Here is a 27,378-nt window from a genome sequence, read left to right on the forward strand (position 1 = left end):
TTTATTTTCAAACATCAAGAAATTTCTACTGAAAAATTGCACATGAAAAACTGTAGAAACATATCAAACAATTGTCGGCTCCGATTAATCGAGTAACAGATAAACGGATATCCCTCTGAACCTCTCGACGACCACGAAACCACCTGTTCAGAAACCTTTGCTTTGGTTGGGTGGTGGTCGAAAAACGTAAACTTTAGACTTTTTCAAATTTAAGGGGCCCAATATTTTCTTTTGCGCCCGGAGCCTCAGCCGACTAAAATCCGCTTTAGTTCGCAGATCGCTCAGGTGACTAGCGGCATATTTACAGACTACCACGGCACACTTCCCAAGCACTTAATTTACCTGCAGTACATTTATAAATCCCTTAAGTTACACGTAGCACATTTACAGATCACTCAAGTGACCTCAGTGCCCGCAGCACTCTTTCAAATGAATCAAGTGGCCCGCACTCTTCAAAAGGTTGAATAGCGTTGATATACATCATAAAGATGTGCCTTCTGTAGTGCCAAAGAAGAAGCCCCACTGAACAATGCAATGTGCAATACTTGCAAAGTGCCACTGTGCTCTTATTAGAAGGCTGGCGAATGTTTTCAGAAATTTGATAATTTGTGAAAGTAATTCAGAAGAAATGAATAATATATGAATGAATTCTTTACACAAATTTTTATTGAATACATTTGGGGTGTAGCAGTAGTAGGTAGGGCCTCCAAAAAATGGCTCGGGGATCCATGATGTTGTTAAGTCAGCCACCTCGTTGGGCAATTTGCCTGTTGTGGCGTTGTATTTGTATTTGTATAAAAAAATATCAATCACGTCTAGTTTTTTTATTATTCAGTGCGTTTAATATTTAATATCTTTGAAAATTAGCATATTTGTATGAGTGAAATGGCACTAGATAAGTAAAAAAAATGACAGAAATATGTGTTGTTGGTACGATGGAGACTTATGAGAGCATGAGGAGCATTCTTTCTGCAATAAAATATGACTAATATAAGCAGAAACTATGTGGCGATCTGGAAGTAATATTCCTCTTGGTTGGGCTTTACCATATCTTGTTGCTTCCACCGCATGTGACGTAGTAGGTTCACAACAGATCCTCGTAAAACAAAAATTTGGCTCAGACGAGATACATTCATTCTGGAAGAAAATAGCATTCATCATACTTTTCTTGTTGATTCGTCTAATGTTTTGTTGCCTCTTCAAATTGAACCGGGGCTGATGAAAATCTGTGTGAAGGCTACGGATGAATCTGACACGAGTTTCTCGCACTTGAAAGAAAAATTTCCGAAATGAGTCGAGGCAAAACCGAAAGAAGGAGAATCTTTGTAGGACCTCTAATAAGAACACCGTTGAGTAATTCTTTCTCCATAGCGATTCTAAAGAGAAAGAAACTCGTTGCACGACAGTCATTCATATCAGTGGTGAATGGGTTTCAAAAGAACCTCAAAGACATTCAAGACTTGCTCTGTTCGTACAAAAATCTTGGATATCGAACGTTCCCAAAAATAAATTTTATGAGATTTATATTCATTTTTCCCTGATAACCTAGGCGCAGTCAGTGATAAACAAGGAGAAAGGTTCTACCAAGACACATCGAACTATGGGGGAGGCTGGTGGGCCCTTCAACGATGAGTAACTATCGTTGATTTTTGCAGAAAGAAATACAACATGATAAAAAATGATTTTTGTTGGATACTGGATAATTATTAGATACTTTAGATACTAAAGTGCGTGTAAATTTAGTTTTGTGTATATACATGTGTACTCTATAGATATTATAAGTGTGTGTTTCATTTATATATGATAAAATATAACTATCATAATAGAGTTTTTATAATTTGTCATTAACAGTATGCCAATTACCCCCCATTTTCAAGCTGTGTAAGTTTTCCATCGTGTCATTTAGTCACGATTGTCATTTACAAAAAAATACTATCATGTATACAGAAAAAAATGCGTGACAGAGATTTTTCGCCATTATATTTGAGTTCAGCACCTAAAAATCAGAAGGAAAAAAAACATTTCACGCATGTTAAAACAAAGAAAAGTCAAAAATTGTTGACCTGCGCAACTACTTGTTCCCTGATGGTACTCGTATATTGAAAATACTTTCTCCGAAATTCACAAAAATAATATTTAATTTTCAAAATATTTTTCATGTTTCAAAGAATAAAAAAAAAAATGGCGGCGATATGGACCGGAAGAAAACAAAATTATAGCGAAAAGTCTTCTTTACAGAATGAATAACACGCTTATTACTCGTTGTCAAATAAGTAACCTAGCTAGGAGGAAAAAAACGTAAAATATTTCCCTCCTCATTTACATAAATAGAAAGGGAATTCACACACAGAACCGCCTCCTATGCATCCAGAATTTATTTTTTATACATATACATCTACCAGTTAATAACTTATGAATAGTCAGTAGGAGGCGTATGAATTCGTACATGCCCCTGTATCTGAGTTCCCAATGTGAGGCAGAATTCAAAAGACTTCATTCCGTACATGAAACCCACCAGAGCCTAAAACCGAAACCAACTTAAATTCAAGATGAAAGGAGAGAAATGAAAAATAAAAAAATAGGGTAGGCAATCTCTTCGCCTTCCCCTGAACTAACATGAAATTGGAAAGAGTTTCCCCTAGAGGGAATGCCTTCGGGCTGGCCATGGCAGTCAGCAGTAGTAGTAGTGCCTAGAGTCAGCAGGAGTGAGGGATTTGCGTGGAATAAAAAAAAAGCGGGGGGGGGGGGAATGAAGTAAGAAAGCGGAACAAGATTAAGCTGCCTATTTGTTTACCTCATTTCAATTTGCATCTTATATCCCAGAAATGCAAAGAAGAAGAATCATTGAAATTGTGGGGGAAGACTTATTTCCCCTCGAAGCCAACTGCACCACGAAGTTGAACAATGTTTGAGTTTCCGTATTTCGTTTACTGGTGCCTAAAAATGCACGAAAAAGCGTTTCTATCATACACCTTTCAGGAATCAATAAATAAGGGAGGGGGGGGATGATTTTTCGTGTACAAATTGCCACCTGGCAGTCGAGTGGTTAGGGAACTAGCTTCTCACTGTGCAGGTCTGGGTTCGAATCCCGGTTTGGGCATGGATGTCAACTAACAAATTCGCTGGACGGATCATGCTGATCCCTTGGGAATACGTGAAGATCACGTTATTAATTTAAAAAAAAAAATATATATATATATATATATATATATATATATATATACGTCGTATATATATAAAATACAAAGCCAATACACACCCAAAGCTGAGGATGAACACCCACAGCTTTCTAAAGCTAAGGATGAGCATCTTCAGCTCATCGACTTGATCTTCCGACTTCTACTTCAAAGCTGAGGATGACCTTTCACAGCCCATCGGCTACTGATGGACATCCCCCATGCACCAACGCTGCCACTGAGGACGAAAACTCATATCTCCTGGGCTCTCACGCCACTGCTAAAGAGGAGCAATGAGAATGCACAAGCTTCTGGATTTCCACGCCACTTCTGAAGACGAGCATTCACAGCCATCTGGGTTTCTACATCACTGCTGAGGACGAACATCCATGGGCTTATGGCGCCTACTCCAAAGCTGAAAAGATGAGCATCCGCAAAGCCCACCGGCCCTTGCGTCGCTGCTGAAGACGGGCATCAACAGACTTTTGTTTCCTCCTCCAAGCAGAGGATGAGCATCCAAAATATTTCCACAAACTGAATAACATTATCTTCAATAAAATCATGGATGTAGGTAATTTGCATGGAACTTTATAAATGGTAATATAAATAATAAGCTTTTTTTTCCTGTAAAATAGATTCTGATTCACTGCAGATTTGCACTGCGATTGTGTTCTAGTGCATTAAAATTTGAACGGTTTGTTTACCTGTCCAACTGATTTTTATAGTGCATGTCCTTACTGATGGTGGTTGTGTTTATTACAGTTTCCGCACATATTTTTCGGTTTTGGGAAAAACTGGCAATTATCTTCACAAGTAGAGATTTCCGGTAGGTATGTTCACTTTGCCCAAACTCCCGTGTTTCTTTCGACAAAATATGGTCACCCGTACACATGTTGCTCTAATTTAGATGCGCATAAGGGGACACTCATGATGTTCAAATGAAAAATATTTATTACTGTATATTTCTTGCTAAAATGCCTTAATGACATTTCAGTATCAAAATAATAACAATTTCAGGCTTTTAGTTTAAGAAATATGTGTTTCAACAAGCTTGGAGACACCAAAAGGCACCAAACTGGAATGGTCATCTTTTTGTCCCCTGCTTCTGAAATTTCATTGAAAAGCATCAATTTTTGTTTATTTTGCTCTGTAGGCATATATCGATTATTTGTGGCAAGCATTTTGTACTATGAGAAACCATTAATGAGTAAGAAAATATAAATCTGTTTTTATATGGCACAAATTTGCAAACTTTTCCAAAAATTTTCATCTTTTTTTGCCAAAATTATCATGAAAATAAAATCACACACTAAAAAATGGATACTACAATTCATTCATATATACCTACAAAGCAAAATAATAATAAAAATTCTTCTTTTCAAAGAAATTTGAGACTCATTGGACAAAAAATGATCGTTCCATGGCGCCTTTTGGTGTCTAAATCAGGCGCCAAGCTTGTCGAAACACATATTTTTTAAACTAAGAGACCTGAAATTGTTATCATATTCATACTGAAACTTGATTAAGGCATTTTTAGCGAGAAATATACAGTAATAAGAAGTATTCATTTGAAAACCGTGTCTCCCATAAATCGATCATTAAGGTGTTTGGCAATAGCAACAAACACATCCCATACCTTGCGACGTTAAAATATAGAGAATTCGAGCTACTCCCCCCCCCCCCCTCTCTCTATATGGATAAAATGAAAATAGTTTTTCCCCAGTAGTATCCGAGACAAGATCTGATATCCTTTAGCGATTTTGTGATTTTGAATAAATTTTCCTTCCACAACTATTTTTCCCTAGCAAAGAATAAAAGTGGATCCGAAACTCGAAGAAGGACGTTTCTTATATATATTCCCCCGTTTTTTTTCCCCCTATATACCGCAACAAGATGAAAGGTTTTTCTGACTCGTTGAAGATGAACAGAGGAAACAGAAAATGCTTTGGCAAAAGAGTAAGTAACAAAGAAATAGAAGTAAGAAAGAGACGTTGATAGAAAAAGAGGTTTACTTAAGAAATTTCGCGCAAGAATCCACCTAACAAGCTACTTTTTCTTTTTTTTTTTGGTTTTTCCTTTAACATTTCTTTTGAATTTCTTTTCCCTAACTTTTTTTATTTCACCGTGTCTTAGGGTGGATTTATTTTCACACCCTATTTTCGTAGTTTTCCCTTCTTTTTTCCCTTTTTCAGTTTCCTCGGGATTTGTTTCAGCACTTTCCTCTTCTGAAGCAACTAAGACTTACGCTCTGATGCATTGAAGAAATTGTCTTTTTGTTTTTATTATTTCTTTATTACTTATCCTATAGCCTGTCTGTTTTGCTGATTGGGTTGATTCCGTTTTAATATATTTTTTGTTCCTTCCTGCTGTATTTTTTTTATGAGGGAGTGGGGGGGGGAGGGAGGGAGCTTAATGGAAACAATCGTTTAGAAAGAAATTAATTTTTGCTTCCTTTTGTTTGTCTAGGAAAATGTTCGAACATAGGGGATGTGTGTGTGTGTGGGCATCTTTGTTCTTTGCCCTGGTTCTTCTTCAATTGTCTCGAGAAATAAAATGAAAAAATCCGAGAGAGACACGAAGAATTGTAAATTGAATTTCCTTGTCAGGATTGAATTTTGAGAAAATGGAATTAAGTCCGAAGTTTTTCGGAAATGTTTTCTGATTTTTATGAAATATCCAACTTACAACTGGTGAACAATGGTGAGTAATGCAACTTGGAAAATATAGTAAATTCCTTTGAAGACCGGACACACCCCGCTTCAAATAGTAAAGGTCGAAACACACTACGTCAATGTAGTGTGTTTCGTGTTAAGTAAGGCCTTTGGTAAGACCGCTGGTGAACAATGATTGACTAAAGCAGCTGATAAACTATAGATAAGTCTGGCATCTTGTAAACGATGGGTAGGCAAGACTTCTTGTAAACGGACGCGGAGTAAAGCCGATTGTAGACGATGGCTAAATATAACATTAGTTAACGATAATTAAGTAACGCCTCTAGTAAACGAGGGCTGAAAAAGAACACTGTTGAACGATGGCTGAGTAAAGCAGCCGATAAAGTAAGGCCTCTTGTAAAAGATGGCTGAGAAAAACCGATTATAGGCTATATCTAAATAAGGCGATGGTAAACGATGGGTAAGTAAGGCAGCTGGTTTACGATGGCTTGGTAAAGTCGATTGTAGACGATGGCTGAATATAATACTGATAAACGATGGTTAGGTAAAGCCTCTGGTAAATGATGGCTTTAAAATAACTGGTAAATTATAACTGAGGAAAAAGTGTCACTGACAAATGATGATGAGGGTGGGTGAACCGTAAGAAGATAATCGCTAGCGCAACGGAGCTACTGAGGGAAAAATTTGAGAGCCACTGCTTCAGCCTGACAGTTTCGCTGATTTGGTCGATTCCGTTCTATATATTTTTTTATTATTATTATTCTCCTTCCAGCTAGCAAAAAATCCATCGAACACGAAAAATTAAACGCCACTGAGTTATTTGGAAAGTATCGTATTCGTAAGTCGAGGAGTGACCGTATGTAGACGATTTCGAAGAGAAAATATAGCTGTATATCTCACTGAAATAGACACACCATATACAGGAAATTCGGGGGGAAAAAATTGCAAAAATCGAATGCAAAAAAAAAAAATGGAAAATCGCCAAAATAATTATAATGACAGTAACGAATAAACAATAACAATAAAAATAGATTGAAGAAACAAATCACATCAAAAATCACCAAACCTTGAAAATACTAATGATAACTTTTGACTCGAATTACTATCATCAAAAGAGAAGAGAATCACGGAACGGAAAACTGAAAAAAAAACACGCAATTTTCTCTTCTCATAACGAAATAAATGTCATAATTGAAAAAAAAAACAAGAGGAAAAGAAATGGGATGAGAGAGAATTACACAGACATAACCCTAACATTTAAAAAGAATGAATCAATAAACGAAATGAAAAAAAAAATTCACGTCATGTCGAATTAATCAATTAATTTTAATCCGATTCGGGAACACGCCCCAATGGATTTAATTACGGTGCTCCCGTCGACGGAGAAGTCAGTCTTCACATGGAAATTTTCCAGCGGAATCGAACATTAGCGAATTTGTATTCCCGAATGGGAATGAGGAAAAAAAAAAAAAAACGTTCTTTTCTGCCCTTAGAAAACAAGAATTAGTTTATTTTAATTTATTTATTTCCTCTCTCTCTCAACGCCCAAGTGCACGGATTCAATTCTAGAAAACCAATAAGTCTTAAAAAGGTAAGTTTGAAGATTACTGGTGTTAGTGTTTAATGAATGGCGCATCTTGTTTTGTGTGTGTGAGTGAGCTTTGATTTCTGTTTCCATTTTTGTTTTTCTTCTTCAAAATAAAGGAGAGAAATACTTTATCAAAATGAACGAATGAAGTTTCTTCTTTTTTTTTTTCATTTAAATGTTAATGAAAAGGAAACCGTTTCTTTCAATTTACGCTTTTATTCCCTCATTGGTGATGAAAGGATTTTCAATAAATTCCGTGGTGGAGGAGGAATTTCGCGGTGTTTGTTGGTTTGTGAATAGTTTCGCTTTCAATGGAAATATTTGTCTTCCTTTCTGGAGGAAGCCTGGAAATTATTTTGTTAATTGTGATTATCTTTAGAAAGAAATCTTGGGATTTTTTAACAATGGAACTAATTTGTATACGAACGAAACGGGATCTTTTGAACCGGAAAGAGAGGGTCTGAATTCTAAAGAAAAATCGTGAATTATTTATACATTTCTGAATGCGTGAAAAATTTGTTTTAGGTGAAGAAGATAATTCTTTTGTGCATGTGTAAAATTTTTAAAGAGGTATATGTGATGAACGAAATATATATACTAGGCATTATATTTAATACAAATACAAATACAACGCCACAACAGGCAAAATGCCCAACGAGGTGGCTGATAAAAAGATGCCCATAAAAATATGGATGTCATATATTTGAAAAAAAAAACAAAAACAGCAACCCAATTAAAAATGCAATTAACACAAATTATAAACAATATATACACATGATGAAATATTATACAATGCCCATAAAGAATACTTATGGTTGTCTTATTCTAAGTATGGATAGCTTCTCGATTTACCACAACATGTTTATCGTATTTCTTTTTAAACGTGTCAATTGTGTTACAATTTACTACCTCCGGGGGTAAGCTATTCCATTTATTAACAACCCTATTAGAGAAAAATTCCCTGCGACACCATAACCTTGCATTGTCCCTCACCAATCCAAACTGGTGTCCCCTTGTAAAAGCAATTTGTATTGTGTAACTTAGCAAAAGTCTTTATTCATGTGATGGTTTCGACGTTTAACGTTACTTTGCTTTTTGAGTCGGTTTCTTCATCACGATGTGCGATAGCTTTTACAGTGGAACCTCGAGAATTCGACACTTTCAAAAGTATCGATGAACACGTTGACTTAAGCTGATGTCAAATTAGCGAGGTCCCATTTGATCTCACCTTCCCAATTCTTAAACACCATTTATGTCACGCATAGGAGAGACTGTTGTACCCCTTGACCGCAGTAACCCTTGAAACGAAATAATTTTAACAGCATTGTTTTCTAGCTGATGTTTTTTGGAGTGCAAGAGATTAGAAATACTGAAATACATAACTGAATGTAGTTTCGGCTCTTTTTGTATGGCATTGACAGAGATTTTGCAAATAAAGTAAAAAAATTATGTTTTTGTTGATGCTGTGTTTTTTCTCAACGTTTCAAGTTCAATTATCTATATTTAGTAATTATTATCTATGCGTTCTCCTGATAAAGCGTACCAAGGGCTAAATAAAACCAAGCAGAATGAAAAAAAAGTTTTTAATATTTTTCACAAATAATAGGGCATCGTGTGCCTTGGAACAGTATAAAACTAGAAATTTTCCCAGTTTATCTTGGAATACTCAATTTACACTAATTTTTAATACGTCTTTTTTGCTTTTAAATGCAATATATATTTTAAACTTTAGTTCTATACCTTTCCCTATAGAAATTTCAACTGTATCCATTTCTTCTCCCCCATTCACCTTCTGTTATTTCCCAGTGAAATTTGTTGGAAAAAACCATAAAGTTCACAATGTGGGATGCGTCCAACAACAACTTTTACCAAATGAATTTCCTTACGAGTAGAGGTAACCCCAGAAAACTTCTCCATGGGGATGGGGGGTGGGGGTTACCAGCCTGAAGCCCTGTTAGGTTGGACTACGAAAAATTTTCACTTGCATTCATTTTACCAACAAATGAATTCCAGGGCCCAACAAAGGACCCGAGACCCAATTCGCAGGATTTTAGCGGAGCACAGACTGGATTTATCTCGGGCTTCCACTGTTGCAGAGGCTTGTCGGACATCCAACCCCCCCCCCCCCCATGTGAGAGCAACGAAATATTTTCACTTGTATTCAATTTACTAACAAATAAATTCCAGGGCCCCCTATCAATGGAACCCGGGCCCAATTTGCAGAATTTTAGAGTGCAGTTTATCCAGGGCCACAAAATGGAACCTGTCAACTTTCATATGGAGGCCCCCCGACCTGAAAGCTTGTCGGACATCCCCCTCCGTGATGGCCACGAAAAATTTTCATTTATATTAATTTTAACAATGAATAAAATCCAGGGCTCCCATACACGGGACCCAATACACAGATTTTTAGTGGGGGGGGGGGGCCCAAACTGGATTTGTCTCGGGCTTCCGCTGTTTCAAATTTTACAATGTTAAACGACAAAAATCAGCGATTCATCCTAGGCCCCTTGAAATGAAACCTGTCATCTTTTCCATGGGGCCTCTCGATCTCGAGACTTGTCGGACACCCCCCTACCCGGTTCACCAGTAAAATGCGGCAAGGAGAATTATGGAATCGCCCTGTTTATTAGACAAGATGACCAACATTTCAAAGTTAATAACGAACTGAGTCCAATCGTGATAAAACACACCAATGGGCTTCAAGGTAGATACGAATTACAGATGATTGTATATCAAGCGAAGATGATTGGAAAGGAAAGTCGCATTCCTCTGTGTGGAACTGAACCATGAACCTTGCCCTTTCCAGCGCGTGCCCTACCATTACGCTACAGAGAACAAACAGACATTCTCTTTCCTAAAGAGCCGGGTTTTCCTAGGAGTAGAATTTCTGTGTCTTGTGCAGCGTGAAAACGCTGATTGGTTAAAAATCTGAAATTCAGGTTTTTTGACCAATCACAGTTTTCACGCTGGACGCGCAGCAGAAAGCCTGCTCCTAGGAAAACCCGGCTTAAGAACACTGTGTTCCTTTGGGATGAACGGGACTGCGCAATAGACAGCCTCCTAACTCAAAAACATCTCGCAACAAAATTAGCCCCTAGATGGCGACATAGAACGAAACGATGCACTTCTCCGCTAATCATACGAAGTACAGATGGCCGTTAAAGTGCGAGGTTGGTGGTTCGATTCCTCACAGAGGAATGCGATTTTCCTTTCCACAATCATCTTCGCTTGATATTCAGTCATCTGTACTTCGTATGATTAGCGAAGAGCTTCATCGTTGCGTTCAACGTTAAGTTCCCGTGTCGTAACTTTCTATATATGAATTTAATAAACTTTCTATCCAGGGGAGAATATTTTAAACTGTCTCAAGTAGTATCCTTATAATTTAGAAACTAAGCTGAGCTGAATAATGTCCTCAGAATAACAATTTCCATTCTTTTATTTCTCACGTGAATAGATTGGTTGTATGAACACGTAGAAAGTCAAATAAGAAAGTAAATGGTCTTTTGTTCAATTCAAAAGAAACCGTTCCCCCAACTTGACGACAGACGTTCGACGATTAAAGAACACGAACAAATCAGCAATGAGGACTGAAATAAGGAGATGTCTTTCTTCTGCTCTGGTGATTTTTCCCGGGCGGTGATTAGAAAGGAAGAACCAAAAAAAACAACAAGGAAGGTAGGAAACTGAAAAAGGGAAAAAAGTAGAAGAAGAGAGGCAATGGAAGTAGACAGTGATCAAAGCTTATCAAACGTTTCTTGCTCTTTCCTCCCGAGGATTCCAACTAAAGAGCAACCTCTAAGTAAGATCTTTAAATCAGGATGTCTTTGATGATACGAATTAAGACACCGTTCCCTTGCTCCCTCCATTCTATTTGTCCAACGAATTCACCGAAGACAAAGACACGGCAGAGAAAAAAGTAAAGCCATGTTGGACATGGAAAGACAAAGGAGAGGGAAAAAAAGACAGTAGTTTAGTTAAAAAGTTTATAACAGTTTTTCATGCTCGGATAATTTTCATTATCGAAGAAATTTGAGTTTTAATGCGTCACAGTTTGTTTTTTGAGTATAAATCATATATATGCTCAACCCATGTCCCGCGGGACAAATGAGGCCGGTGACCTAAAGCTTAATTCTATAAAAATTAACCAAGTGCCATGTTTATAGATCCCTCGAGTGCCCTGTGGTGTAGTTCCACACCACTTTAGTGACCCGCGGCACACTTACAGATCATCGAGTGACTCGCGACACAGTTCCAGACTACTTAAGGGGCTCGTGTCATAGTTACAGAGCATTCAAACAGCCCCAGGTACAGTTCCACATCATTCAAGTGACCCGTGAAGTAGTTCCAGAGTACTTAAGTGACCCACGACCAGTTTCACGCAACTTAAGTGGCCCGTGGTACAGTTCCAACGTCATTCAAGTGACCTATGTTGCAGTTCCACATCACCCAAGTGGCCCGCAACACATTTACAGATCACTTTAGTTGCCCGCGATACGTTTTCAAACCTATGAAGTGACCCGCACTCCCTCTCCTAAAGGTTGAACACCCTCGGTCTTGATAATATATTCTTCAACTTAATGAAATTCAACATAATGAGTACTGAAGTAATAAATAATTCGTCGTTCAATATTTTGATGAATGAACATTTTCATTTAGGTGGTACCAAGGACCCTCGCCTGCACACAACTGTTTCTCTGCTCACAGAATTTCGATACCTGTGCGTAATGACAAAATAACATGTGCTACCTTATACATTTTGGGGGACTTGATTTTCTTGCGCACAAAAAAAAAACAAAAACTCTGTGTACAAGGAAGAGCGCATGCACACACACACACACACATTCTCAACATTCTACAACTCTAAACGTCCATACTTTGCAAACGTATTCACCATGAAAAAACGGTGCCTTTCTCAGATACTTTCGTTCATAACCAATAAACGGGTAAAAATTTCATTTCTAGAAAATATCGGAAAAATAATATTACATGTGAGAAACACATCAATGAACTGGAACTTCTGGATTCTGCCATCTATGAGATAAAACTGTTATAATTCTTCGATTAAAATTGGTTTTTGGATTTATGTGTCGCGTGAAAGAAACCAACTTAATATGATATTAGTTATTCTTTTATAAGCAAATAATAGTAAGTTAATTGTCAAGTTTGGCTTGAAATTTTAACAGTTGTTATTTGTGTGTGTGTGTGTGCAGTAAAATTACATCAGTAAAACTCCCAAAACCTTACCACATTCTGTGATTGTAATCATGAACCGTTAATTAAGCTCTTCCTTCTTCACATCCTTTGTGTTCACAAGGGCGGCTTAGCTTTGCAAGTTCTGCTTATGTTTTTCACTGCATACAAATATTAACTGTTAAAACTTCAAATGAAACTTGATGATTTAACTGATGTTTTTGTTCATAAAATTATTTTTACTAAAATATATAATATTATTTTTTTCATACAGCGAATTAATGAAAAACCAGTCACCAGTTTCAATCGGAGAATTGTAACAATTTTTTTTGATAGGTGGCAGCGAAAATTCCAGTTCGAAGCTGTTTCTCATGTGTAATATATTACATACTGCAGTGGTTTTAAACCTTCACCCATTTCCACGTTTGGACCAAATTTTTTTCACGTGCACCCCCACCCCCGTTTTATCCAAGGCCAGGCCCCTACTTTCTTCCAGGAGCGAGACCCTTTCCTCTAATTGAATTGAATTTGGTCGAACCTGAATTTTTGTAACGGACAAAGATTTTATAAAATAAGATCGATCTGCTTAGTATGAGGGTTTAACAAGTAGTGAGTACTTCATGATCTTGGATATAGTAACCAACATTGATTATTCAATATTATGGTCTACATTTTCTGTATAGGTGAAACTACAGTTTGCATTACAAAGCAGTTGGATACATAGGGCATGCAGATGCATAAACAACATGTACAATGCTCAGCAAAGGGCTAGAAATGAAACTACTTCATTTGTCAAAAACGATTACGCTGGAATTGGACAGTAAAATGTAAACGAGTCCCTTTAAAAGAAAAGCGTGGGCAACGCAGTATAACCATCCTGTTGAACTTGAGTTATTTACATCGGACTGTGTAATTTAGACTGCGCTTTTGGAAGTGGTCTCGAAAGATTCTTAAAAAAAATTTGCATGTTTTCATAATTTGCTGTGCATTGTCGAAGAGAGTTGACAGATTGAACTGTGAATGACTAAAAAATAATATCTATATATATAAAATTTATTTTCTGTCTGTGTGTTCCCTATACAAATCTACAATTTTAGATCGATCGTCATCAAATTTTGCATATATACCAAATGGGCCCCACTTGATCGATAGGCTACTTTAAAATTTCGTCAGAGCAAGGCAAATGCCCCAAACGAGCAAAAAACTGTCGGGCAATAATACCTTATTGTCGGGCATAATTTATACCTTTGTAATGGTTTGCCACTTTATTCAATCCTCCCAGTAATGAGAGCTTTTTGAATAGACACCATCATCAGCATCACCTTGAGGGTAAGGCAAAGGATGATCCCCCCATAGAAATCAGTGTTAAAATTGCCGATTTTAATGCAGGAATGTGGAAATTTGGTGGGGGTTTTTTCTGTCACATCAATAATTTTAAAAATTGTATTGAATTCTCAATTTTCGAAATACTGAGGTCGCTTAGAGATATACGAAGCCCAGAAAACCTAACGCCCGGACCTACTTTCAAGTTGGACATTCATGCAATAACATTGATTTCAACTTTTTATTTATATCTTCTCAAGCACGAAAACTAATGTCTCCGTATTGTCTTTTGATATTCAACTGCATAAATTCACATATAGTTTAGGTTGCTTTAAAATTAATTATGAGCCCGTAAAAAGTACATCGAACAAATTCCACAGCTTTAATTAAGCATTTTTTGAAGCAGAAACAGGCAGAGATGGATAACTTGAAGTTCGAAGAGGGGGAATCGAAATACCTAGCGCCCTTTAACAAAAGAAAAAAAATATATATATTTATTTTTACGTTTCTTTAAATCTAGATTTGTTTTTTTCATGAGTCGCGTAGGAAGTCGCCATATTGGTGAACTTGGACACGGTTTGCATGTCCCTCAAAGAAAGAGGGAGATACCACGCGATCCAAAAAAACCTCATTTAAGAAAACCCGGGCAACGCCGGGTATTATAGCTAGTAATTTATATTGTAAGGAGAGATAGAAAAATCAAAAAACGCGTGGTTGCTAATACCCTATTTTGGCCAAAAATTGTTTCTTTAACCAAGTCATTGCTTTAGCTCGAGTCAATCTCATCTTATAATATACTGAAATAGTGCTATAAAAAAATAATTTTAAATTTAAAATAATAGGAATTTTTTTTATTATGCGATGATTATGTTGTCCGAGGGTGGAGGAGTTAGCCCTGAGAAACGAAAAAAGAAGATTGGATTAGTTCCCAAGAAGTAGCACTTGACAAAGAGAGGAGCCTGTGTGGAAAAATACCCTAAAAACATGGCAGCTGTCACAGTGTTTTTAGCAATCGGAGCACAAACTTATCACCAACAAGAAGATGCTCACAAGATCTGTGAAATATTGCCGAATACTCTTTTTAAGAAACTGTAAAATCGACTTGATCTCCATCTCTCTAGATCTAGATGTTTTCAGTCCTTGTTTCGTTTCCTATACGTCTTATTTCTTTATTTTTTTTTTTTTCCTCAGAAGAAGCAGGAGGAGGCTGAACACGCAACCGTGGATGGAAGTTTCTCACCGAGAAGAGATATGATTGAGAAAGCTTCAAGAAGAAGCAGAAATAATAGGAGAAAAGTAGAGAGAAGAGGGAGCTCTCTTATATCTATCTGTACGAAAAAAGGAAAAGTGTCCACGCGCGCAAGAAAGAGAGATGACGTGGAGAAATCGAAGCGGCAAATCACAAAAGTTGTAAAACAGGAGGAAGATTCCCAAGGGTTAGCCAATATCCACGCCACGGCGATGTTATTGATCTGTGCTCCCTTCTGTCCACTGCTTTGTTTCCCTAGGATGGGGGGCATTCAAAAATGTACGAAACGTTTAAAACGGTGTGCGGAAAATTCATCGCCAATAATTCACTACTAGGAAAATTCACCGTCAAAGTTGCGTTGTGTGTGAGCGAGTGAGTGATTGTTCAACTGAGTCAGGAAATTGGGGAGTACGCAGGTGAGCAAATGTGTGCGAGAATGAGCGAGTGATTAAGTGAGTGAGTGAGTGAAGAAATTAGTGACTGAGGAAAGAAAACTCAACTGCCTCTGCGAGGAATCGAACCCACGTCCCCTCACTTGCCGAATGAACACGCTGCAGAATCAATGAACGGCTTTCCTTAAAGCCCATATGTACTGAGCAAGTGAAAGAGCAGCTGAGCAAATTAGCAAATGAGCGAGCTTGTGAGAGAGTGAGTCGGGGGGAATGATGAGTGAGAAAGAGAGCAAATGAACAAGTGAGAGAGAAGATGACGAAATGACCAAGTGTGTGAGCAGGTGAGCGAATGAACAAGTGAGTGAGAAGATGAGAAAATGACCATGTAGTGAGCAGGTGAGCGAGTGAGCGAGAAGGTGAATAAGTGAATAAGTGGATGAGCGAGTGAGAGAGCAGATGAGCAAATGCGCTAATGAGTGAGCAGGTGAGCAAGTGAGGGAGAAAGTGAGTAGGTGAATGAGCAAGTGAGTGAGAAGATGAACAAGTGAGTGAGAGGGTGAACAAGTAAGAGGGAGGTGAACAAGTGAGCAAGTGAGTGAGTCACGCATACGGTCACTCACTCACTCACACATTCACGCACTTCCTTAATGTTGTCGGTCAATTTTACGTAATTCGTTTAAAACGTTACCATAAGTCCATCCAAAGTATGTACTGTATTATCCATCGTGGTTTTACCTACGGTCTCCACTCGAAATCATAGAAGACTAGCAAAACTACCCGGCGTTGCCTAGGACTAGAAAGTGACTAGTGCGCGAAGAATAACAGAGATTTCTCTTGGCATATTTCACTTCCGACTGTTTATGGGTCACACGATTCAGACCTGCAAAATAATGGTGTAGCACTTTGGTTGACTTGAGTCAATTGTGAAAGAATCAAGCCCTAACTGACCAAGTGAATGAGCGAGTGAGTGAGGTGAGCAAATGAGTAAGTAGATTAGAAGTGAGAGAGCAGATGAACGAATGCGCTGAGTGAGTGAGAAAATGAAAGCATCAAAACTCGTCCACGGAGATCGACAGAAGCCCAATTAATTAATAAGCCATCATAACTATTTCCGCGATCTAAAATCGCGAAAACTACTTGCAGGCACTGAGTCCAGAGGTGATAAAAAATGAATGTCAGTTGATCGCTGAATGCGTTCGTGGGTTCGCTCGCCATATCTGACGTAAATAGTGTCGCGAAGCGCATGCGCTAGGATAGGATCACGCCCTACGGACGACGCGAATATGCGCTATTGCGGTAATTCGCGTAATCACCTCGATGTTATGTACCCAAGGAGGTGGGTTGGATGAGCGGGACCCGTTGCTTGTCCTCCCCGTTCGGCAGATCTCAATCCGTGTGACTTTTTCCTATGGGGTCACCTTAAATCACTCGTTTATGCGACGCCTGTGGACATATTGAAGGATCTCATTGTCGGATCTCATCTCGCGGATTGTCGTCGTTGCGGCAGACATTAAAATCATACCTGGTATCTTCGAGCGCGTCCGGGAATCGTTTTATCGTCGTTGTAGAATGTGCAATGACGTCCGCCACTTTCAGCAACTCTTGTAATAACTAATCAAATGAAACTTTTTGCAGTTATTGCTGTACTTTTTCTCGTTCTAGCGTGAGGTCCGAACCTGCATGCGTTTCTCGCGATTTTCACCGTCTCATCGTGGTTTGCGACTCCATGTTCCATCGCAATTTTTGTTCCTCTTGATGTCTACTAACAACCCTCTGAGTTTATCGGTACATTAACAGAACACCCCGTATATACTGGAATGAGTCCTGTACAATTCCAGAAGTCTGGCCAGTTCGTGAATTGTCCGGTTAAAGGCCGAACGAGCCTAAACTTTCGCACACTTTAAACTTTGACCGCATGATTTAGCGCATGGATTTCAAAACTTTTTATTCTAGTAGCTGCTCTAAGCAACAACAGCTTCACACGCCTTCCCTGAGCAACAAAACCTTCAATTCAAACGCATTCCTCTAGCAACAAAACTTTACAAATGCCTTATCGAGCAACAAAACCTTAATATGTCTCTTTCCCGAGCAACAACCACCCTAAAGCCTAAAGCCTTCCCCAAGCATTCAAGTCTGTTATTCCCCTGTTTCTGTCGAGGTAGTAAGTAGGATTCAACAGATGGCTGATGCGAAGATGATTTCAGGAAAGAAAACTCAACTGCCTCTGCGAGGAATCGAACCGACGTCCCCTCACTTGCCGGGTGAACACGCTGCAAAATCGATGAACGTCTTTCCTTAAAGATTGTTTGTACTGAACGGGGTCGCGTGCATGGACAGTCGGATCTAAATCTGCAAAGCTTACAATTTTTGACACTGCCATTAAATGGTGACTTATCCGAAAATGATGCCACTCTCCGCTAGGCGGTCGAGTCGAGACAGTTGCATTTTTATTTCCTGAATTCTTCTTCTCATCGGCCAGCTGTTGCAACCATTGTATGGATGGCGGAGAGTGACATCGTCTTCGGATAAGTTGTCATCTGGTAGTAGTGTCAGCAATCGGGAGTCTTGACCTGAGTTAGGTCTGACTGTCCATGTATGATCCCGTTCAGTGCACACGAACTCTAAGGAAAGAAGTTTGTTGTCTTTGTAGCGTAGTGGTCTAGGGCGCTCACCCCGGGAAGTGAGAGGATATGAGTTCAATTTCCTGCAAAGGCAGTTGTGTTTTTCTCCTGAATTCATCTTCGCATCAGCCAACTGTTGAAAAATTCGCATGGATAGCTGAGAATGACATTATCTTCGGAGAAGGTGTGTGATACGTATCTAATAAAATGAGCTTATCAATTCCAGTAGTTCCGAAAAGACATAATTTCTCCCGCTTTCGCTAGGGAACTAGAGCGGCTCTTCTGGGAGAGGCAGTCTGGAAACCGCTAACTCGACCAATATGCAGACTGGCAAGACTTCGGACACAGATCAAGCGGACCAAGCAGTCCTCCATCCGTTCTGTTCGAACCCCACCATCACCATTGGAGATCGGCTGAAGTTGGTTTGTTTTCTGTGGTTCCCAACTTCGAGGTGCGAAAAGTCACGCCACAGAGAGCAACAGACCTACAAACGGTACAATTGCAATATTCAAATTATCACATTTCACTTTTGAAATATGGCAGACCTGAAAAATCAGACACAACACTTAATATGCGGTCAGACTGTTAGGTGCACTCACTTACAAAATTTCGGCACATTTCACTAGGTAGTAAAGTGCCCATAGATGGCAATAGACCTGAGTTGTGCACTGTTTGAAAATCCTTCATCAATAAAATCGATCGCGATATTAAAATGAGAACAAACGCCATCTCTTCGATTATAGAGTGCCAAATGCCGAGACCGATAACGACAACAGCAACCAAACGGAAATTTCATATTCAAAGTCCAAGTATCGTAAAAGAAAACGGAATGATGAGACGCGCAAACACCCGAGGTTTGCGGATCAAGCGCGCAGGCAGCAGCAGAATAGACCCCGATCCTTGTAAATGAATGCTGAATAGACCTCAAATGGAGACTAGGAACACTGATGCACTTCTCGCATGGGGTTCATTGCTATTCCGAGAGCGGCTTCAGCCAGCTGTCGTTAAGTAGGATTGTCCCGGAATGTCGCGGGAGAGAGAGATCGGTTGGTAAATTATTCATTAGGACTTTATAGTCGCTCCGTCCACAATCGATGGGTGAACGAGTTACAGAGACCGTTTCAGCCGGTGGATCGTTGGGGGTGGGCGCGGAATGGGCTCTTCTCCCCTAAGGATATTCAGAATTAGCCAAAGCCCACTTTATGCTACCCGGGCACATACGAGCTTGCAACACCCACAGATTCACGCGAAAGATAAATTGCTCCAAAGATTCAAACGTCTTTCGGAAATTAAACTCTCGACTCTAATGCAGAATTCGGTCGAGTTAGACGATTATTCCTCGTGGAAAATTAGGATTTCTACTATCCGCGCACACAACGCGGAACAAACTCTCTCACACATGGTCCGCTTTTGAATTGACTAAAATGTCTTCGAATAATGCCTTAACATTTTGGACGGTCTTAACTCTGCGGGTAATTTAATTAATGTTTCGCGGATCTTTGTTCCGACCAACGCCGAAGTTTCTTTAATTTTCAATGAATAATACATAAATTAAATTTTCTCGCGCTCATCCAGAAACGTCACAGTGTTGTTCTGAGGGAAAATTTTGCTCCAAAATTAATATCCTTCCTCGTTCGAAATCGTTCTGCAGAAGTTCGTATCGGAGAAACTCCGCTTCGTGGAGTTCCTGTCACGTGCAGCTTGAAGATGAAATGTACAGCGTTTGTATTATTAGTCCTTGCGATAGGAATTGAATGCTAAAGTCAAGCCTGGATTGAACTGTGCTCCGAAAACATGACCGCTAAAACGAAAGGGATGAGACTACAGCGTCGGGATTAACAATTTTTCCCAGGACGGAACCCAGGGCGGACTCGTTTGTTCAGGTTTATGGAAATTTCGCCTTCGACATTTCGCCCTGGCCATTTCCTCCATCCTGACCAAGTGAGTGACTTTGTGAGAGGGTGAGTGACCAAGTGAGTGAATGACTGTAAGACTACTGACCAAATGGGTGGATGAGTGACCAAGTGCGTGACCGAATGAGTGGCCGTAGTAATAATCAAGTTTGTGACCGTGTGAGAGACCAAGCGAATTGTGGTCACTCATATACAGTCACCTTACTTACTTATATCGTCACTCATACAGTCATTCTCCAACTTACATGATCACTCATACAGTCATTCACCAACTTATATGATCACTCATACAGTCATTCACCAACTTATATGATCACTTATACAGTCATTCACCAACTTATATGATCACTCATACAGTCACACTCGGTCACTATATACGGTCAGGACAGGTGAAATGTCAGGGACGAAATATTGGAGGCGAAATTTCCAGATCTCATGTGTGCGAGATGCATACATGTGCGGTTGGGTAGTAGTAGTAGTAGAAACGTTACGGCCAGGAATTGTGGTTCAGAAACTGTGTCGCATATAGATGTACACGAAACTTTTCGCAAGAATTTCATCCTAACTACGTCTCTATGTAGCCCGGAAGCTTCTTTTAGAGGAAAAATAATGTCGAGCACGTTCTTTGGGGGATATAGAAAGCGGAAGAACGTCATCATTAATCATTAAACCAAAGTGGCCGCTGAGCTTTCACCGGAGAAAAAGAAAACATTCTTTTTTTGTTCCGGGAAAGTTTTCTGATAGACTTGTCCGTGGTGTTATGTTGTGTATAGATATTCAGCCCTGGGCAAGACATTCCGTTCAGAAGACGATGGTCGCTCACAAAAAAAGCAAAAAAAAACCAAAAAACCAACGGAGAAAGAGAGAGCCGGAACCACTTCATGCATTAGTCTTTCTCCCGAAAAGCAAGGATCTTGTAGTAGCTTCTTGCAGTCCCCGGAGAACAGGACAGTCAGAGAAAGAGTATTGGGAAGACAAACTCTTTCTCCAGCGTGTGGGTGTATCTATCTATATATGTCTACGAATTCGAAGAAAAATAACGCCAAGAAAACACTAAAATGTATCGAAGAGAGAGAGAGAAATGTCCCCTCTGTTCCTCACTCTGTACCTTGTCGGTAGCAATCTTCTAAAAAATGGAAGGAGAAGCCAACAAAAAAATATATATAAGAAGTTCAACTGAAAAGTTTCGATCGCGTGTTTCATGATAGGAAAGAATTCAGACGAGACTCGCTCTCAGTCTGTCTTTTTCAAAATAGAAATGGAAAGAAAAGGAAATATGTATGTATATAGTTACGTCAAAAAAGAAGAAGCAATACATATCCGTATGTACATATGTGTACCATATTCATGATAGAACAAGGACACGGAGAATTCTAACGGGAAATGTCGAAATACTACCGATTGAAAATTTAAACGATTCGGACACGGATGAAGAATATGGTGCGGATCCCAGAGATAAGTTTGGTCGAAAGTCATTCATTTTTTCGATTTCGCTGGAAAGTATTTTCTGATTTTCTGTAACATAAGTAAGAATAATACCGCGGGAATATTCGATGCCCACTAAAAAAGAAAACATTTTTTTTTCGAAGAATGGAAGAGTAACAAGTAGGAAGTTTTTTTCTATATATTTTCTACACAATTAGCTGTAGACACCAATATTCTTAGGAGTACAATCGCGGGATCATCGCCATCGAGGCAATTGGTCAAAATCGCCAATCTGCGATAGAGCCTAAATTGTGTGTTTGGAGTGTAAAGTCATGACCACACTCGCGTCAAGGGTGGCCCAATACGTCCCATGGGCAGCAGTGCGGCAGCTCGACCATTGGCAATGATCGTCAAATATTTGAGGCTGGAAGGTATTGGAAGACTGGTTGAGTTTCTACCAGATTCCGAACCAAGTCAGAAGTAGAGAGAAACGATGTCACACTCTCCGCTGTTCATACGAAGTGCCGCCTTTCTTTTTTGTCTTCCAACCCTGCCTGGCCACACATTGGTCAAAGAATGTCACAACAAGAAGGGTGTTCTGGAAAAACCGTTCTATTCTTGTTCTTAGCGAATATTCGCCAAGGGATATTGGATCACGCTGGGCCAGTATGTTGCCAGACTTTTCTGCTCTCTTTCATCGGGCAAAGGCAAATATTTGCGAATGACTATTGGGCCAAAATTGACAAGAGTGTAGCCATGGCTTAAAAAATATACATTTAACCGGTGTCAAAAGTTTGAGATCCACTGCCTGCCGTAGAGGTTCTTCCGATGGTTCGATAGCCTGAGTTTTGCATCTATCTCTTTCTTCGTGTCCGGAAAATTCATGAATAACACAACAGTTCACAAGAGATCGACTTAGTGAGCGAACAACCGAGCCAGTGGCCAAGAATGGGTAAACGAGCGGAATGGATAGTGGAAGTCAGTGACTGAATGAGTGAGCAAATCAGAGAGAAAGAATTAACAAGTCTATGAGCAAGTGAGTGAGCACCCGATTCATTAAGTGAGCAAATTAGTCAGTGAGTGAACAAGTGAGTAGAGTAAGTGAACGAATCAGTGACCGAGGCGGTGAACACGTAAGCAACGAAGTCAATGAACCAGTAACGGAGTCAGGGAGCAAGTGAATGAACAGTCGATTAAACGAGCGAGTGAGAAAATGAGTGACAGAGTGACTTGACAGATGAGTGATTGAGCGTATTAACAGATGAGTGACCGAGTATAAGAGAACAGATTAGTAACTGAGTGAGTGAGTAGTGATTAAGCGTGTGAGTTACGAAGTGAGTGGGTGAGTGAGTAAATAATGAAATCACCGAGGCAGGGATCACGTGTGTGAGTCAAGGATCAAGTGAATGAGTCAAAAAAACAAATAATTGACCGAGTGAGTGAGCAAGTGATCAGGTAGGGGCGAGCGAGCGAGCAATATGTAGGCAATGAACCAGTGATCGAGTCAGGGAGCTGTTGAGTGAATCATAAAGCAAATGACTGAGCAAGCGTGAGCGAGTGCGCAAGCGAAAAGTATAAGACCTATCCGTTGAAAATCTAATAAATTTGGATAAAATTATCAATCTTAATTTTTTCCTTTGTTCACTTTTTAACGGATTCTCCTGTCGGTGAATTTTTTTGTTGGTGATTTTTCTGTGAATCCTGTTTTTTGAATAACATATAAATCTTCTGCCACCACCCAGACCATCACCAAAAAAAAAAAAAAGATGAAAAGAAAATTGAATGCGGCACGTCCTATATATACCCTTTCTCATATCGAGTACATTTCTTATATCCGTACATAAATATTTGCGAGGAGCTCTTCTACAGTTACGATCATATCCCAGCAGCGAAACATTATCGAAATTGTTCACGAGGCGTAATAATGCGCAGGGATGTTGATATCGAAGAAGAGAAGCACAGGGAAAAGGAGGAGATCGGATTTATTTCTCCCTGTGCACAGGACTGGAACAAATATATACATGAATGAAGAAAAATAAAAGTGCGTTAAAGAAGTATCGATCATTTCAGAGCCGATACAGATGTCCCGTATTGATTTTCAATTGTGTGAATGGACAGACACACACAACGCGAGAGAAACTGTTAAGAATTCCAAACGACTGCATTCACACTCGCGCAAACGATTCCTTTCAAAGCTCTGTCCAATTTCTTTTCCCTCCAAGAATTTTCCAAGAGAAATAAATTTACATTGTTTTTGTTTCTCTCTCTCTCTCCGTTACTCTCAGAATTTATCGATGTTCACATGGAAAAAAAAATAAATAGCGAACTTATTTGCATATTGTCGGTGTTGAAAAAAAATGTAATGTAAACGATTTACATAATCTCTAAGAAATCGTCACCATTAGTCATTCAAAAATCTGTACTTTTCGAGGGGTTTTTTACTGTGAATCCATCAAAATTCTTAATATGGAGTAAGAATTTTGGTAGCCAACGATCGGTTTTTGATTGAGTTTGAGATTCGATCGATGTGTTCGATGAAAAATTCATTTTAACGGGAAATATTTGGAATGAAGCGTATGTGGAATATGTGTAGTAATAAGTCAAGGTACAGTATAAATTGGGATAACGGTGACTGGCGGTGTGACTCGGCTGCATACTCTAATTTCATGATGACGCCATAACCATTGTAAATGTAATATAGAAAATTGATTACAAGTCCATCTTCGCCAGAGTGAGCCTCCATGACGGAAAAAATGGTTCCTAAATCTCATAACTATCCTGCCTTTTTCTCCTTACGCCGTTTGTTATCATAGCCTGTGTTTTTGGGATCCACGAAAACATTGCAATGGTTGAAATGCTTAGTAGTTTTACTTCACAATCTTGATAGAAGTTTTTGGCTTTGGTAAGCACACTTATTGTTTTGACTGTGGGTGATAATTACTCATTTTGTTGAAATACCGATTGTTTTTTAATAGTGAAGTGTTTAGTATTTGTGAGCTGACTTGACGACAATGTTTCGTATTAGTTACAGGAACACAAATTTGTACAGATGCCACGGAAACATAACAAAATCTTAGTCTCAGGTCCTATAGAAAATTACACAGAAGATTATATTAATTCCCTTTTTAATTAATTTAAGAGATTAACACCAATTCAGGCATCTTCGACCAGGCAGATTTACAGTGTAGGCATGGAACAAAAATAATTCCCTGTATTTGTAATAAAAGCAAAATTTATGTATATTTATACTTTATTTCATTTATCTTTAATTATTTCCAATGGATAAGATGAAAACATATGCTTCGAAAAGCGAAATATGAAAGTAATACAGGAGTGTACGTATCATATACCCCACCTGAAGATGTGACTTAGGTACGATTTTTAAATTAATTTTTTCCCATTATCATAAGTTGCAAAACAATAATTATCCTTGCATAAAACATTGAAACTTCTTTTTCTAGTGGTGCAACATTAAAAGAATGTTTTAATCCATAAGGAAGATAATACCGAAAATGCCCAAAATTTGTATCCAAGTCACCCCCACTTTACGGTACCTTTCTTCCTTGGTATGAACTGAAGGTATTTAAGAACTAGAAACCACCTGTGTGTGTGTGCGTGTGAACTACAGACACGCCGTTGGTTGACCACCCCTTGTTTAGACGAATAGTTTGCAAGGCCAAATATGATGACACGTCGCTTGGAGTTAATTCACTGCCTGCGTGTTCTTGAACAAACAGAATGGACGGTAGACTTAGAAATTTCACAATGTTTGATCGTTGTTGAACAATCCACTGATTAGAGTTTCCTGAAGCTTCGTCAACGAATTTTGACCTTATTCAACTTTCATTGTAATTCTTTTTATTCAAGGGCTGTTCAAACATTATTGTATCGAGAATTTTTCAAATGTTTTTGTCCATTCTGCTTGCTTAAGGAAGCACAGGGCTGTTGCACATTGAAAAAAAAAACTATATTTTTTTTCAAAAATGAAGCATATTTTTGTAAATATTTTGACTCTAAAATTTTGAGTGTATGTCAATTAGAACTCGAGATACAATCAATAATATGATCGCACCTCCAGATCACGGTTGATTTTTCGAGACATGTCATCTCGTTCGAACGGAGAAAACCCTTGTCTGGTCCAGAAGAGATTCCCCTTTTCTTACGTTGTAGAGCATTGTGACAAACTTTGTTGCTGTTTCCTTAAAAAGAAACAAATTTCGTAATGTTAACACAAAATCACACTGGGCTTAATTGACCTTCTCTAACTGGACGGAGGATGGTTACGTACACGCACCAAATGAGAACAGACGGAACTAATGCCCCCGCTTCTATTCTCCTTCCTCCTAAAACTAACATTTTTCGCTACACTTTCAGCTACCCCTAATATGGGCATTCGTGCACTTACAATTATACACGATCATGGACGTGTTCCGTGTGTTTATATTTCCATCCGAAGCCATAATTGATTCCGTTCACTTCTTCTCATCTTCAAGACAGGAAAGATATCTTATACGTGTGTGTTGTGAGTATATCGCCAAGGGGTAGGAGGAGAACACGATCGCGCGATGAGATGGAATCGGATGAAGCCGATGATTAATGAAAAGCCTCGTCCATTTATATCGTCGGATGGTTTGCTTCTCCTTCACATTTGACGTCGACGTCTCTGGTGAGTAAAGACACACACACACACAAACCCTGTGTATGCGTGTGTATTCTCTAATCGCCCATTTATACGGAATTCCACGAGGCAATGCTCGAGATATCATCAAAGAGGAAGAACCCAAACCGCTCGGAGGCTTGTCAGCAATACTCCACCTACTTGCGACGAGCTTTCTTCGCTGCCGGGAGGGTTTTTATGGGATTAGTCGAACTTACCCATGCATTCACCAAATGTTCATGTACCGAAGACGGTTGTAATAAGACAGGGTGCCCTGAAACGAACTCGTGCTTTTTAAAAGTGATATTAAAAAATATATTCTGGAAGCAGATTTGTAAGACTGACCACAGAATTTATTTGGGAGGCTCTTCTGTTGTCATATGCTGATACTGGACGATGTGACGGGAGAAGCGAATTGTGTAAGTTCGTTCGATCATCCCGTATTTTACGGGACAAAAAAATTATCAAATATTATTCGGCTCTTGGGATAGGCAGTCGTTCTCATCGCCCTCCCCCTCCTGGGTCCACGCCTGAGCGGAGACACATCTTCAACTGTGAATGGAGTGGAGGCAGGCACCTTCAGCTGCGAATGAAGCAGCGGCAGACATTTTTATCTGCAAATGCAGCAGAGCCCAGACAACTTCAGATCCGAATGAAGCAGAGCTCGGACAACTTCAGATTCTTCAAAACTTCAAATAGCTAGACCATTTCGGGGTTAGTCCAACTGATTTTCAAACCGGCCAGACTTCGTCATTACATTAGCCCCGTCACTGATATACTGTACCAACTTGTTGTACAACTCGCAAAACTCACCCTCTACTTGAAGCCTGGCCGGATCGGATGTTGTCACTCCTTTGTCATTCTTGGCTGAACACTGATAGTATCCGTCATCGGCAGGTCCGACGTTGTCCAGCTGAAGTGACCCACTGCTGAGGATGCGGAACGGCGTCTTACCATTCGGGTGTAACGTCCGGCCGTTCCTCTGCCACGCGATTGATGGATCTCCTGATGTATCACATGTGAACACTACTATGTCACCTGACATCGCCGTCGTGTTGCTCGGACCGACGACTATAGATGGTTCTAGAAGAAAAAAGAAAAAAAGTGTTGAAAAATAAAACAACCTTATTATAATGATTGTATATAATATGCAACATTCACAATAA

General features: G+C 39.3%; 1 protein-coding gene across 1 annotated transcript in view; it reads right to left on the reverse strand.

Annotated features, from left to right (window-relative positions):
• The window catches only part of LOC149081105 (tyrosine-protein kinase transmembrane receptor Ror2-like), a 125,665-nt gene that overhangs the window by 25,403 nt on the left and 72,884 nt on the right, over positions 1–27,378 (reverse strand). The window contains exon 2 of the mRNA XM_089237888.1: positions 27,026–27,295. Within this exon, the coding sequence (XP_089094014.1) occupies positions 27,026–27,295 (270 nt within the window). The remainder of the gene's footprint in view (positions 1–27,025; positions 27,296–27,378) is intronic.

Source organism: Pholcus phalangioides, unplaced genomic scaffold (genome assembly GCF_987345545.1).
Source record: "Pholcus phalangioides strain wild (caught in Gottingen) unplaced genomic scaffold, Ppha-v1.0 ptg000010l_1, whole genome shotgun sequence".
Lineage (NCBI taxonomy): Eukaryota > Metazoa > Arthropoda > Arachnida > Araneae > Pholcidae > Pholcus > Pholcus phalangioides.